Raw genomic sequence first — 14,442 nt, forward strand, 5'->3', positions numbered from 1 at the left:
TCCTGGTGACGTTTAGCAGTGAAGTTAAGCAGTGACTGACATGAGGAACCACTCACCTGTAGATGCAATGAGCACGCTGGCCCCGCTGCAGGTAAAGCAGTGCAGAAGGGATTTCGACCGGATGTTGTAATTGAGACAAGCCATGCAGCAACCGATCTTAGACAGCGCCAGCCAAGTCCATATGTAGGCGGGACAATTCTCCATGAAGATGGCGGCGCAGCCTCCAGGGCGCAGGCTGCTGTGCTCCAGCAGAGCCCGGGCTGCCCGGTTGCTGAGTCTGTCCATCTGAGCGTACGTGTACACCTCATCGCCAAATACCAGAAAGGGCTTGTCCGGGATCCGCTGCACGTGCTCCTTGAAGGCGTCCAGAAATGTGTAGTTTGGGTTGCGTTTGACCTTGCGTTGGACCTTCATGTAGAAGCCGACAAATCTCAGGATGAAGAAGACATCTTGCCTCCAGTAAGGGAAGAAGTAATTGAGGAGCAGAGGCAGGAGGAGCAACCCGGCCGCAGCGGTGTAAAGAGCCAGCATCCTTCTGTCAAAAGTAGCGCGAGAGCCCAGTTTGGCCTCACCACTGAGCAGAGTGCAGGGAAGACACAGGATCTATTCTGCACAAGGCAGGCCTGGCCTCACACTAAAGGGCAAAGAGGCAAGCCCTTCCCTCTTTTTACAGTGCAAAGCTCAGTGATGAAACCTCCATTGCAACATTTGGGACAGGTCCCAGACCGTGCCCACGCATTGAGCAAGGCATCTCACACAGATACAGAAAGGCCCTGGACCGGCTGACACCTGTGGTCTACGCAGCAGAAGCTTTAGTTGTCTTCAAGCAATGTAGAGATTCCTCTGCACAAAGAGTCTGAAGCATGCCGTGTATCGCCTTGACTACAAATAGCGTGTAGTATTATTATTAGCGGTAAAATGGAAGGGCCAGCAGTTAAGCCCAATTGTATTCATTTCAAAGCAGCTTGTGTGGTTCGGTGGGTTGAGCAAACACTGCGGTGCTCTGTTTACAATAGACTGCAAGCCCTTAAATTAGGTCACTAGATCAAATGTGGCATTGCTATCTTTTTCTCCTTTCTGAGGTTTGTATGTTATCCCGCGCTACAATGAACCCTAGTGATGTGTGTTACTAGTAGTAGTAGACTTATTTCGATTACAGATATATGACCATAAAAGTACATTTAGATAAACACATATATAAAATATTCACAAATAAACCACAGAATTAACACAATGCTAAAAAATGCTGGTTTAAAATGTAATCAATACACATTTGAATATTTAACAAACACATCTAGATAAAAAACGTCTAATTCTATTATAATTGAAGGACAAAGAAGTAATGGAACAATAAGCACGACCCCCCTCAAGATGACCAAAATAACGAGTGAGCCAGGTGGGTGATCCGGCGCACACTGAACCACTGCAGTGGGAAACCCCTGATCCTTATCTGCTACCAGGCATGAAGAACGTGGGAGATTTCACCTCCGTAGATGGGTTGCGTCTACTTTGGCTCCACTCTTATAGACTGCATCATGATGAGAGCTACGTCATGGCCATGTGTGGGAGTGAGAGTAGGGGAAGCAACAGAATAATCGGCGCAACTGACCATGGGATGGCCCCTGTCCTGTATGCGATGAGCTAGAGGGGATCCCAAATGAGCAATTACTGGCAGGGGCACGGCCCGCATGGCATGCTCCTGCATGATGCGGCAAGTTTGTGATTCTACCACCTCAGGCAGGCTGCCCTCGCGCCTCTAACGGTGTATGGTTTTGCCCATGAAGATCCTGGCCTATGATGGAGCTACAACAAGGCTCGTCTCAGGCTGTGGAAATCGTGCAGTCCTAAATGACATCGCCTGGAGGCTGTTCTTGTTGCGTGGATTGCTCACTTCATTCCATGTCAATGCTCCCTATGGCTTTCCTGCCTCCCCCTCCCCCCATCGGCTCCAGCTGTGGCCACCATTAGAAGAACCAATGGCACACTGTAAGCACTTCGATTAAGCACTCTTCAACACCACCCATTTGAGAGACAATCTTTCATCCACCTCCTTGGTGAACGTCCTTGGGGAGAGGATGTAGCCTAATGGCTAGGGTGGTCGATCTCTAATTTGGGGAAGTAGGTTTGAGTCGCGGCAATGACGCTCAACATCTTGTCATTCTTAATCTTCCCGTGCCTACGTTTCCTTGTGTAACGCAACTGGTGCTCATGTAAAGCGCTTTTATACCTTTGGGTCAAGTTTGAGCTATATAAAACTATGGGGAAAAAATTGTATATACACTCAGCAACTGCCTTAGATATATAGTAGGTGGAGTGCAACAACCTTCCTAGTAATTGTTCTGTTGCTGCCATTATGGCGGCATGCACGACAAAGGTGACTAAAGAAACTCCATACAAGGAATACTACACAAACAAAGCGTAAACAAAAGCACTGTTTAAGAAGTGCCTGGCCCTTCAAAACCTAGTGACTCTAAGAACATAGACGACCTTGCTCATCAGGCACCTGCCATGATGGGCAGTCTCCAAACACTGTTATAACTTTCTTGAGACAAGACATCAACACGGCAATTTCTGAATTAGATAACCATATGCCGGATCTGGTGGCTTAGTGGACTAATGCTTCCACTGCAGGGGCCTGTGCTAGACCTCATGGTCACAGGTTCAATTCCTGGCGGGTCCTCTCAGCCTGTCATCCATCTGATGTCAATACAATGAGGAGCATTGAGTTGGGTAACAATAAACATCTGTTATTCAGCGCCATGATACCTACGGGTTAACGTGTGCTTTACAAATACACGTTATGTTATATCCAGAGAACTGAATGCGCCTAGTCAAGTTGAAAATGACCTGGCTACTATCTCCTATAAACAGGATGCAATATCACAGACACCATCCACTCTCGAAACATGCCACAAAGAGCTGGCCAACAAACTCAATGACATTGAAAATCACTCTCAGAGGAAACATATCTGTATCAGAGGCATCCCATCTTCCATCTCCAACAAGGATCTTGAGAATTATGTGAAAGCACTTTTCAAGCAGCTACTACCAGAGTCAACCCCCAACTCACACTCTCTCACACACCCACACGGGTCAAGAGAGCTAGGGCAGGAGGGCGCTCCTTGTGAACTCTTGCTCCAAAACTCTGGAACTCCCTCCCGGTGAGCATCACAAGCATTCAAAACCATGCGCCACTTAGTAAGGTTATAAAAATGTATCTCTTTCGTAAGTAATTTTCTTCCCCGACTGCTTCTGCCCTACCCCTCTATCTGACTGAGATCAGCGCTGCGATGCCCCTTTGCTGGGGCAGCAATGCGGTTTACAAAAATTATAACATAACATAATATAACTCTCACACACTTACACACACTCACACTCTCTCAGACACCTACACTCCCCCATCCCCATTGAGCCCACCCCAAGGCACATTTCTACCCTACTCCCTTCATCCCGCCTCAACATATAACTCCCACCCCTCAGTGTGACTCGTTTTGTCCATTAACCATTACATGTAACGTCAGCTTGAGATGGCCCGTGAATACGGTTCAACTATATTACCTGTTTCTGTGTTTCCTATGACCGATTTAATTCAGTGAAACATTTGTCAAATGAAAAAAAAATGTAACTGGAGGAATTGTTAAACTGATTTCTTCATAAAAGAATCTTCAATCGTTCCCCTTTAGGCATCACGGACAGCACCCTCTGCAGACAATATGATCCCTGGATACTTTCTCTTATAATATGAAGGGTGATTTTATGCACTAAAGAAAATTCTTTTAATGCTACAATTACCTCCTTGTCCCTCTCGCTTGTTTCCATTGAGCAGTGAGGTCCCTGTGTAATGGAAATACGCGTGAGTAGGACTCGGAGTAATGCAATTACTGGTAAGTAATAGAAGCATTACTCAGGTTTTTATCGATTCTCTTCGTAATTTAGCTGTTTTTTTATTTATCTATGTTTGACGTAGATAATCACGTGGTTCGAGATATGTATAGAGTACGTGACAGTTATAAATAATTTAATGTCCATCGGGTCTTACACTTTCAGAAAGTCTGCATCCCGGGTAGATGGTTCCAGGGGCCAGTGTTTGACCAACAACCCCTGGCCTGTGTTTCTGTGGTTGGTGTAATTAAGAGGGTGGGCATTCCCTCCACAGTGGTGATTAGCAAGTGGATGGGGACATACTTGCTAAATCTGGGTGGAGTTATATATACACGCTGTCCTTGCGGCACCCCCAGTGCTTCATATACCAAATAATTCACCTTAAACCAGATCAGTTGTTTGTAGCAGGACGTTTTAACTATTTGAGCAACCTGAGGTGTAGGGAGGATAGGAAGGGAGAGCAGGACATCGAAGTGGTGGTTGGGCTGGGAAGGGGGTAAGAGGGTAGAAGGTGGAAAGGAGGAGGGGCTGGGGCAAATGTGGCACAGAGCCACTTGTGTTACTTGGGCGGCACGTCTTTTAGTGTTGTCCAGTTCGCGTCCTGTATCCCTTACCAGCAAGCTGGTGGGGTAAGTTCTGCCTCATTACTAACATATGTTTGGTCAGCTGCTCCTTGCACTGGCTCTGGACCCATTCTTGCCCATGTAGTTAATGGCACAAGCACATCAAAGAGCGGCCCCACCTGCATCAGGATGTGGTTGCTTGAACCATGCTGGGTGCAATACAATAGGTCTCGCATTTGCGAGAGTTTAAGCTATTGCATTGCCAATAGCTTAAACTCTCATAAATGCGAGACCTATTGTATTGCAAATGCTTGTTCTTAACAGCAGTGAATCAGTGCCTCACATTCTCAAGCTATTCCCTTCATTCTACAACCTAAAATATGTGGATCTCACAAACCCACAAGATGGATATCTTGTGGGCGCTTCATGACCCCCTGCTGAGCTATCCCATTATCCTAGCAAAAACCAGCAGACAGCCGTTGGCTTTATTTCCATCAACAGAAAAACTACTGCAACACTGGTTTGATTATGGAATATTACTTGATATTGCTGTTATTGTTGTTTTGCTTAAGCTATTTTTATGTCAATATTAATTACTCTCAATTCCCCAATCAAAAGAAGAGTCCTGTTGTAGTGGCTGAGGCTGAAGGATGTTGACATAACCATGCCTCCGGAGATACTCCTGTTGAGCACGGATGTACAGCGTCTCTGGTCCTACTTGTTTCCAGTCCAAGTTCACTCTATGAACCAAAACAAATCAAAATGGGTGGCAATGTTACTGTGGTGGGGACTGAAGTTTGATGTAGACTTCAAGGGCTGTATTACATAAGTGCCCAGAGGGGGCGATGGGCACTTATTGTCAATTAGGCAGACGCTTGTACAGCCCCATCTGTAATAACGATAGTGCTGGCACACATAAAGCACTTGCTCTATCTTCAGGGGGCGTTCCCTCATTTGCATGGGGCGTGCAAATGAGGAAACATGTTCATGGAAATGAGGAAATCCCTTTGCCTCTGCGCCCGTACTTTATTATAGACACGGGCGCAGAGGCAAAGAAACTCTCAGGAGGCGCACTATTAGTGCGCCTCCTGAGACCTACTGAAAGCTAAACAGTGGTACACTGTCAGTGTGCCCTTTGATTGCCGCCCTCTGGAGGGGGAAAAGAGCATCCAATGGAGCACAGACATCCCCTGGCAGGCAGGTGCAGTCACTGACTGCACCCACATGCAAGGGGGTCTCTAATGTCCCTTCAGAGTGGAGGCGGGTTGCCGCCTGCACAGAGAAACACAGAGCTGCTTCAAAGCAGCCGCTTCCCCAGGAATGCTCAGCACCCTTTATGTGGGCTTGTTTGCCTTTATGTGCCCAACAAGGGGAAAGAAGCATTTCATGCGGACTTCATGCAAAAAGGTGCACACATTACACAGAGCATTTAATAGTAGGTTCGGGGACCTTTAAGGTTTTATGACATTACATCGCATGCTTTTACCACGCATGCCTTTACATCGCAGTTTTTACAACGCATGCTGTTCCAGCGCATAGCGTTAACGGGTGCTGGATAGTGAATAGTTTAATTTACTATTCCAACTCCAGTCCCCGTGAATAGTAGGGAAGGTGTTGGATAGTAAATTAAATCCATTCCCTATCCTAGAGCGCCCCCCAGCGCAATGCATTGTAATGACATGCGTTGTAATAGTTGCGTCGTAAAGGCACTGCGTGGTAAAAGTTTCGTTGTAAAGGATGTTTCCCACCTTTAATGTTACCCATAACACTATAGAAGAAAGATCCTCAATCAGCAACAGATGTCCCCGACCTCAACCTCCTTAATGCAAAGTGCAGCACATTTGGACTTGGTGGATATCTGGTGACATCAACACCAAGGGGACACATTTTTACCTTTTACTCTCAACTGGTTAGGTCCCATTGACTATTTACTAATCTCACAAAACAATCCCCCTGTGATTCTCTAAACAGACATTGACCTGCAGATTCTGTCAAACCACGCAAATGCATGGATGGTTCTTGACCAATCAGTACAACAACCACCATCTCCTAAGCAGTGGGTGATGAATGAGACAGATTTGTGGGACCTGGATGAAACAGGGAGAATTAGAGAAGCTTTAACACATTAATTTTAGAAGAACGACATGGGAGAGATTAGCTGGAGCACTGTTTGAAACACTGGAAAGGCGGTAAATAGGGGTGAGCTCATTTCTCACCCATCATTATTAGAACTACAATGGAAATAAAAGAAACCAGGAGCTAGAGATGGAACTAATATATTGTGAGGACATCACAAACTACACCACTCGCAGAGGACACATAGGGTGCTGTACAAGGTGAGGGATGAAGTAGAACAGTTAATAATGCATAACTGTAAAAGATGAACGGCTCCAAAATTGTAAGTAATTCCAAGTTTAATGGAAATGCGACACAGTACATGTACATCCAGTAAAATAAAGGCAGTAACTGACTCACTGGATGCTGGAACACAGAACTCAAGTCGTACAGTGTAAATACAAAATTCCACATTCCAGAAATGACATAGCTAGAGGAAAGAATAAGGGAGGGGAAAAAGAGAATGTAACGCATCTCACCCCTAAAAGAATAAGAAAGAAAAAAAACAAAATATAACAAACAAAACAAAAGAAAGAAAGAATAGGAAAATGCAAAAGCATGAACACATTTAAGACGACACATTTCTAGCAGGTAACAAAGTTGGTCTATTATTCCACTTAACTCTAGATGCAACTGACTGAGCAGGAACAGGAATAGTGGACTTGGAAACAGGGCCATCATGCAGTGGAAAAGTAACCTCACTCTCCATGCCGGAACCATGATGTTTGCACTTGGCAACTCTCCTCACATTCCACACTCTTCCATCTTGAGTGATAACACTGTTCTTGCAAACTTTAACACTTTTGATGGGATGACTGAACTTGGAAGCCCATTTAAGCAAGGAACCAGGGTTTTTTAATCCTAACCCAATCCACAACAGTAAAATCAGGAATAGTCACATTCATTTTCAAGTCAAACAACGTTTTCATTTTGTCTTGCTTAACCTCTACACGCTTAGCAACCATATCCAAATCAACACAGTTGGCATCCTTGTTGATTCTCTTGATCAACCAAGGGCAGATATCAGAACTAGGATGCCTGCCCTTCAAATGTCTAAAAGGACTTACTTCAGTAACAGAATGAGAAGTAATGCGATACATCCACAACCCCTTCCTAACCACATCCCTCCAGGACTCACTGGATTTACAGGCATATTCAATACCATACTTTAGAACTCGATTGAATCGCTCCACCTGGCCATTTTCCCTTGGTTCATATAGTGAAGTAGTCATATGTCTGATACCACACATGCGGAGAAAACTCTCCATCTCCTGTGATGTGAGTTGTACCCCATTATCCGTCACTAAGACCTCGGGAAACCCCTCACACGCAAAGACCTCCTTAAAGAAGGTATTGATGACTTGAGTGGTGGCATTGGCTACAAACTTTACTTCTGGCCATTAGAACGATAGTCTATCATCACAAGTGTGAAACGTGCATTAGAAGGCAAGTGATTGAATGGGCCCGAAATATCAAAAGCCAGTTTTTGCCATATACATTCAGGCCAAGAGACAGGCTTAAGAGGTACAGAAGAAACTCTGAGCATGTTGTCACTGCTGATGCAATCTGGGCACTCTCTAACAGCTCTATCAACCATTTTATCAAGGCCAGGCCACCAAAAATGAGCTCAAATGAGGCATTTCATTGACAACATACCAAGATGTCCCCGATGAGCAATCAATACAATTTTGTTTTGCATGGAAGCAGGGGGGGGGGGGGTTGATTTCTCCCCTTTTAAAGAGTGGACCACAATTTTCTTCAAGTTCATCAGAGACCTGACAAAAAGGAGCAAGATCAGCAGAAACTGACTTTTCTGTAGGCCAGCCATTTTTCAAACATTCAATTACAAGTTGGCACACCACATCATTACTCATTTCAGTTACCCATTCAGACTCAGATAAACCCAAAAATCCATCAGAAACAAAATCTTTAACAGTGGCAACTGTGTCCACATCTTGTTCATCACGGGGTACATAATTATCAGAACAAGGCAGTCTGGAGAGGTAATCAGCAGTGACATTGCTTTTACCTGGAACATACACAACCTCAAAATCGTACTCGTGTAGCCTAGATGTGAGCCAAGCAGTGTGAGCAGTAGAGTTCCACCCACCTCCCGGAGATAAAATTCCGATGAGAGGCTTATGATCCACCCTAAGTAGAAATCTGTTTCCTCACACGTAGTTGCGGAAATGTTCAATGGCCCAAATGTATGCCAATAACTCCCTCTCAATCACAGCATATCTTCTTTCAGTAGCTGAGAGTCCTGGATGCGAAAGCTACACGCCACTCTTCTTTTCCAGAGCACTGACTAAGTACACCCCCAAACCGTAAAGGCTGGTATCCACAGGAATGATGTATTTCTTATTCAAATAGAAAGAATTGAGTGTGGGGGCATTCACAATCTCGCTTTTAATTTGTTTGATAGCTGTTTCCTGTCTATCCAACCAAATAAACTCTGGATTTTCTAGTCAGTTCTCTGAGGGGCTCCATTTTCGTGGCAAAATTCTGTATAAACTTGTTGTAATACTCACATAGCCCCGCAAAAGAGAGAAGATTCCTCTCTATTGTCACGAGAAGGAGCATTTATGATGGAATCTACCAAAGACTTCTTGGGTACTACACCATCACCCGAAAGAGTGTGACCAAGATACTGCACTGATTTGCAGAAAAACTTGCATTTCCCAGCCTTCAGTGTTAAACCACTGTTTCTCCACCTTAGGCAAACCTCCTTGACATCGTGAAAATGATCTCCCTCATTCTTAGAAAAAATTTAAATATCGGCCTAGAAACACTTCACGAAGTAACTGACATCCTTAAAGATGTGATACATGGCTCTTTGAAAAATGGATGCAGCCGACGCTAGGCCGGAAAACATCCTCTTAAATTGAAACAACCCATGGGGTGTAATAATAGAGGTGAAATGCTTAGAGTTTATTATTTTATTTTTTTTATTTAAGAAGTTTTCTATAGTGGTGGCCTGACCCCAGGGTATCAGAAGGCTTTACAGCAGATACATAGCAGATAATCACCAGATAAAAAATAGAAGAGCGACATATTAACAGAAGAACGCAAAATAAAAAGGCAACACATTATAGTGCAGGACAGTCTAGTCTTCAGGATTCTTCGAAGTCTTGGAGCTGGAGCAGAGCGCGATGTCCGCTAGCTGCCCTGATTGATCGTATCCACTCCCTAGGGAGCGGTTGAGGAACAGGGTTTTGAGTTGGCTTTTGAATTCTACAAAGGCGGGAATGATTCTGATGTGAGGGGGAATAGAGTTCCAGATTTTAGGAGCGATTCCGGCGAAGGATCGGTCCACAGTTTTTTATCTTCTAGTTTTTGGTGGGATGAGTAGGAGGGAGTTTGAGCTTCTCAGGTTCTTGGTCTGGGCGGCTTTTTTGAGTTTTTTCGCCAGATGTTCGGGTTTGCCAGTGTTAAGGGCTTTATGTGTGAGGAAGGCTGTTCTGAAGCTAATCCGCATTTCGACTGGAAGCCACTTAAGTTCCCTGAGTGCAGGGGGAGATGTAATCGAATTTCTTGATACCGGTGATCATTCTGTCAGCCGCATGCAACGTTGTTTTGATGGGAGCCAGATGCGATTTTGGAATTCCTGAGAGGACTGCATTCCCATAGTCCAGTCTTGACTGTACCAGAAATTGGGTGGCCTGTTTGAGATCACTGGGTTAAATGAAGGGTTTTATTTTGTTCAGTAGTCTGAGGTTAAGGAAAGCACTTTTGGCCGAATTCTTAATGTGTCTCGTCATGTTCAGTTTTGGGTTTAGAGGGATGCCTAGTGATTTGGCAGAGTCTGCCAGAGTGAGATTCCCGCTGAGCGCATCGACGGCCTTTAACCATTCGGCAATTTGGGTGTTATCTTCCTTATTTGAGATGAGGAGTATCTCAGTCTTGTCAGGGGTTAGTTTAAGGTGGTTGCATGTCAACCAGTCTTGGACATCCCTCAGTACATCATTGAGTCTATGAAAGACCTGGCTGTTCGAGCAGTAACATACCCCTCTCCCCCAGCGCCTTGAGACCCTCCCGGGTGAGTAGCGCGCTTTATAAATGCTGTGATTGATTGATTGATTGAAAGTCTTTGAGAGAGGTAGTTTCCAAATAAATCTGAGTATCATCAGCGTAGAGATGGAAGCGGATGTTGGCTTTTCTGAGTAGTTTGGAGAGAGGTTCCATGTAGATGTTAAAGAGTTGCAGTGATAGCACAGAGCCTTGAGGGACGCCCTTGTTGACTTGTTGGCGGTCGGAAGTGAAGTTTTTTATTTTTATTTTTTGTGTGCGATTGTGTAGAAAGGAGGAGAACCGTTGGAGGACTACCTCGCCAAGACCAGTTCTTTCTTGGAGAGCCCTTATGAGGAGTTTGTGATCCACAGTATCAAATAGTGCCGAGAGGTCAAGGAGAATGAGGAGGCAGCATTGGTCAGAGTCGAGTGATCCGTGGATATTGTTGATGATGTGTGGATCGCGGTTTCTGTGCTACAGCCTTTTCGGAAGCCATACTGGTGGGAGTCCAGGAGGTTGATATTGTCCAGGTGTTGGGTTAGTTGTTGTAATACGCATCTTTCTAGGGTTTTTGATAGAAGGGGGAGGTTCAACAAAGTTCTAAAGTTGTTCAGCTCTAGGCCTGGTTTTGACTTTTCCCATTTTAAGGCAGTCTGGAATGACTCCATTTTTCAGGGAGCTATTTATGATGGTGCACCAGAGCGGAGCTAAGGCACACTTCAGTTTGTTGGTCAGTAGGGGAGGAATGGGGTCCAGGACATGAGCTGAGGGTTTGGAAGTGGAGATCAGCGGGACTATCTCAGTTTCTTGAATGGGGCGGAAACTTAGCCAGGAATTGGAAGAGGTACCAGGAGAAAGATCAAGCGTCCCAGACGTGATGCTCTTCGTGGGGTGCGTCGTTGTTGATGTCCAGTGAGAGTTCAATTTTAGTGATCTTTACATTGAAGAAGTTGGCGAAGTTGTCGCAGAGTTCTTTGGACGCCTGTATAGAGGAGGACACGGGCTTGGAGGTTTGTTGTCTGATGTTGTCCCATTGAGTTCAATTTGGTGGTAGGCAGAACGAAGGTCGAGGGTAGAAAAAATGCAAGCACCATCCAACATACACACCATTTCATTGATATTAGGAGGAGGGTGAAAGTCAGCAACCAAATCGACATTTAACGCTCTAAAATCAACACACAACCTAATACTTTTGTCAGGTTTTTGGGCCAAAACAATGGGAGAAATCCATTCAGATTATTCAATCTCCTCAATTATACCACCAAATGTCATCCAACATTTTTTTTAACTCATTCCTAACACTGATGGGAACCCCCCTTAGCTTTTGTTTGACAGGTACGGATCCCTCCTTAACTTTAATTTTATGGCTGAAACTTTTAAGCTTGCCAAGTTTCTCAGAAAACAAATCTGGGAATAACTTTTTAAAATCCACAGAAGAACACGATATAGTAAGAACAGACACAGGTTCTTCTTCCCTGAGATTTAAAACAGTACCAAGTTTGGCTTGGTCACGCCATACCAACACGTTTACACCTTTGAGGGCAACGTAAAGCTTAATAAAAGCAGTGCTTTCTTTAAATTCAATGTACGCTTCTTTAAACCCTATAAAATCAATATAGGAACCATCAAAATTATATGCTACAATATCAGGTTTAGACAAAGAGTTCATATCAATCAATTCACCAAACACCTCTGAACAATACTCCCTTGTGATAATGGTCCAAGGCGATCCAGAGTCTGCCACAAGTTCAAGCGTCCTTCCAAGAATATAAACAGTACACTTTGGAGGACCAATCTTGTCAGCTTTAGAATCATCAAAAGAATCACGAATGGAAACTACAATATCAGTCTCTACATCAGTTTGGGCCTCATTATCAAAAGACGAATTGTGAGAAACACAAGAAATTTTCCCTGTGGAGCAATTAGAAGAGGAAGGATCACTTTTCTAGATATCCTTACACATTTTAGAGAAATGGCCCCTGCGCCCACATCTACTACATTCCTTCCTAATGGCCGGACAATGGGGAAAAGATGCTATGTGACCCGGATTACCACACCTGTAACATTAAAAACTTCTGGAATTAGCATTATTTTTTTTGTTGGAACTGTAAGTCCCTTTAGAGGTGCAGAGATTGACACTACTAACTTCACCAGAATTGGGAGACTTAACGTCTTTGTTGAGAGCTTTCATCCACTTATCAGACTGTTCGAATGCTTTGGCGGTAATGATAGCCGCTTCCAAATTAGGGTCCCTCATTAGCCAAAGTTTCTCTTGTACTTTTTTACTCCTTACATGAACAATGATTTGATCCCTGATCATCTCATCAGTGATAAACCCAAAGTTACAATGCAAGAATAAAGCACAGAGGGCAGTTAGAAATTCATCAAAACTTTCTCCTTCTTCTTGGGCTCTAGTGTAGAACTTACACCTATTTAGGGCAACACTGGTAGTAGGTTTAAACCTGTTTTCAATACGCAAAATAGCTTTATCATATACATTATGATAACCACCAGATTTGACAGGAGGTAGAGTCCTATAAAGCCCTTGTCCTTCAGACCCTAAACAATGAAGAAAAATATTTTTCTTTCTTTCTGCCCGACATGCGTTCACCATCAATAGCCTTTAGATAGGTGTAGACTCCTCCTTCCTTCTTCTTCATGGAATAGGTGGTTCTCCTTTGCTTTGCAGAAACTTATTTGGTGGATATAACTGCATATTGATAACATAGAGAACACAAAATATGCAAGAAATACAAGCACTAAAACTTATGGTATGTTCCCTAGTGAAGTAAAAGTACGTAAAACACTTTAACCAATATGGAACTGAATAATAGAGATGTAATAAGGCTAAAAGTACCTAAACCACGTGATTAATAAAGATAAATTGAATAATAGAAACGAAGAAGTGTCACTGCAATCAAACAGGCCAAAAATGAATAATAATATTAAAATACAATCCAAGAAGTGCAGGAATACCAGTCACCGCAAACTGACAAGCTTGAATGTAAAATAGTACACAGTGCCTGTCACTGTAGAGAGACCTGGTGTTCTAATCACAGTGTGAAAACACTGAATAGCAACAGAGAGAAATAGTCGCTGTCAGATCTTTCCCGTGGTTCTTTTGTGGAATACAATAAACAAATGAATTATCACTTACAGTCAGAGCACAAGTCCCTGCAGAAATTAAATGTTGAAGTCACCATAAACGCTGGATAATGTAGTGCTTTGATGATGAACAATATCGTAGTATTTATAAACTGAAAATGGCTGCCGGGGTAGGGACTTATGACGTGTCAGCGTGAAGAAATGCCGTAAAGCATCAATAGCGTCGAAAGTTCTCCAGGCAACCCTAGTAGCGATGATGTCAACAAAATACCTGTTGAGAGCGTAGAAAATGCCTCCAGGCAACACTTGTTGAGATGACGTCAACACAGTATCCAGGCAACAATCACCATAACTCAAAGGAGTTCTTTGTGACGTACAGCAGTGATGCCGGTAACACCAAGCGGAGGGCAGGGCAGCCTCAAACATGGGAAAATAGCACAAAAACACCAATAACTCGGTCCAAAAGTCAGAAGACTCGGATTTCCAGGAAGCGGTGTGGAGATATCCAAAGAAGAACAAGGAAGTGCTTAGACAAACACGACTTGTCTAACAAGCATTTACAATACAATGGTCTCGGCATTATTAAAGGTAGAGCTATTGGCATTGCCCATGACATTTTTTTTTAAAATCATAAATAAATGGCATTGTCATTTACATTGCCAATAGCTTAATCGTTAAATAAATGGCATTGTCATTTACAATGCCAATAGCTTAATCGCTCGCAAATGCATGACCTATTGCATTTGCACCCACACAGAGCCACACA

At 43.8% G+C, this 14,442-nt stretch overlaps 1 protein-coding gene across 3 annotated transcripts in view; it reads right to left on the reverse strand.

The window, feature by feature from the left end:
• Nucleotides 1–14,442, reverse strand: part of LOC144755773 (long-chain fatty acid transport protein 2-like) — a 599,753-nt gene that overhangs the window by 529,204 nt on the left and 56,107 nt on the right. Inside the window, exon 1 of one of the 3 annotated variants that reach the window (XM_078644998.1) lies at nucleotides 57–636. The exons of 1 other annotated variant lie outside the window; for it this stretch is intronic. In XM_078644998.1, coding sequence (XP_078501124.1) covers nucleotides 57–531 — 475 coding nt within the window. In that variant the 5' untranslated portion in view covers nucleotides 532–636. Of the gene's footprint in view, nucleotides 1–56; nucleotides 652–14,442 lie in introns of those variants that run through there. One more of the 3 variants, XM_078644995.1, reaches the window with a different exon arrangement.

Source organism: Lissotriton helveticus, chromosome 5_1, assembly GCF_964261635.1.
Source record: "Lissotriton helveticus chromosome 5_1, aLisHel1.1, whole genome shotgun sequence".
Classification (NCBI taxonomy): domain Eukaryota; kingdom Metazoa; phylum Chordata; class Amphibia; order Caudata; family Salamandridae; genus Lissotriton; species Lissotriton helveticus.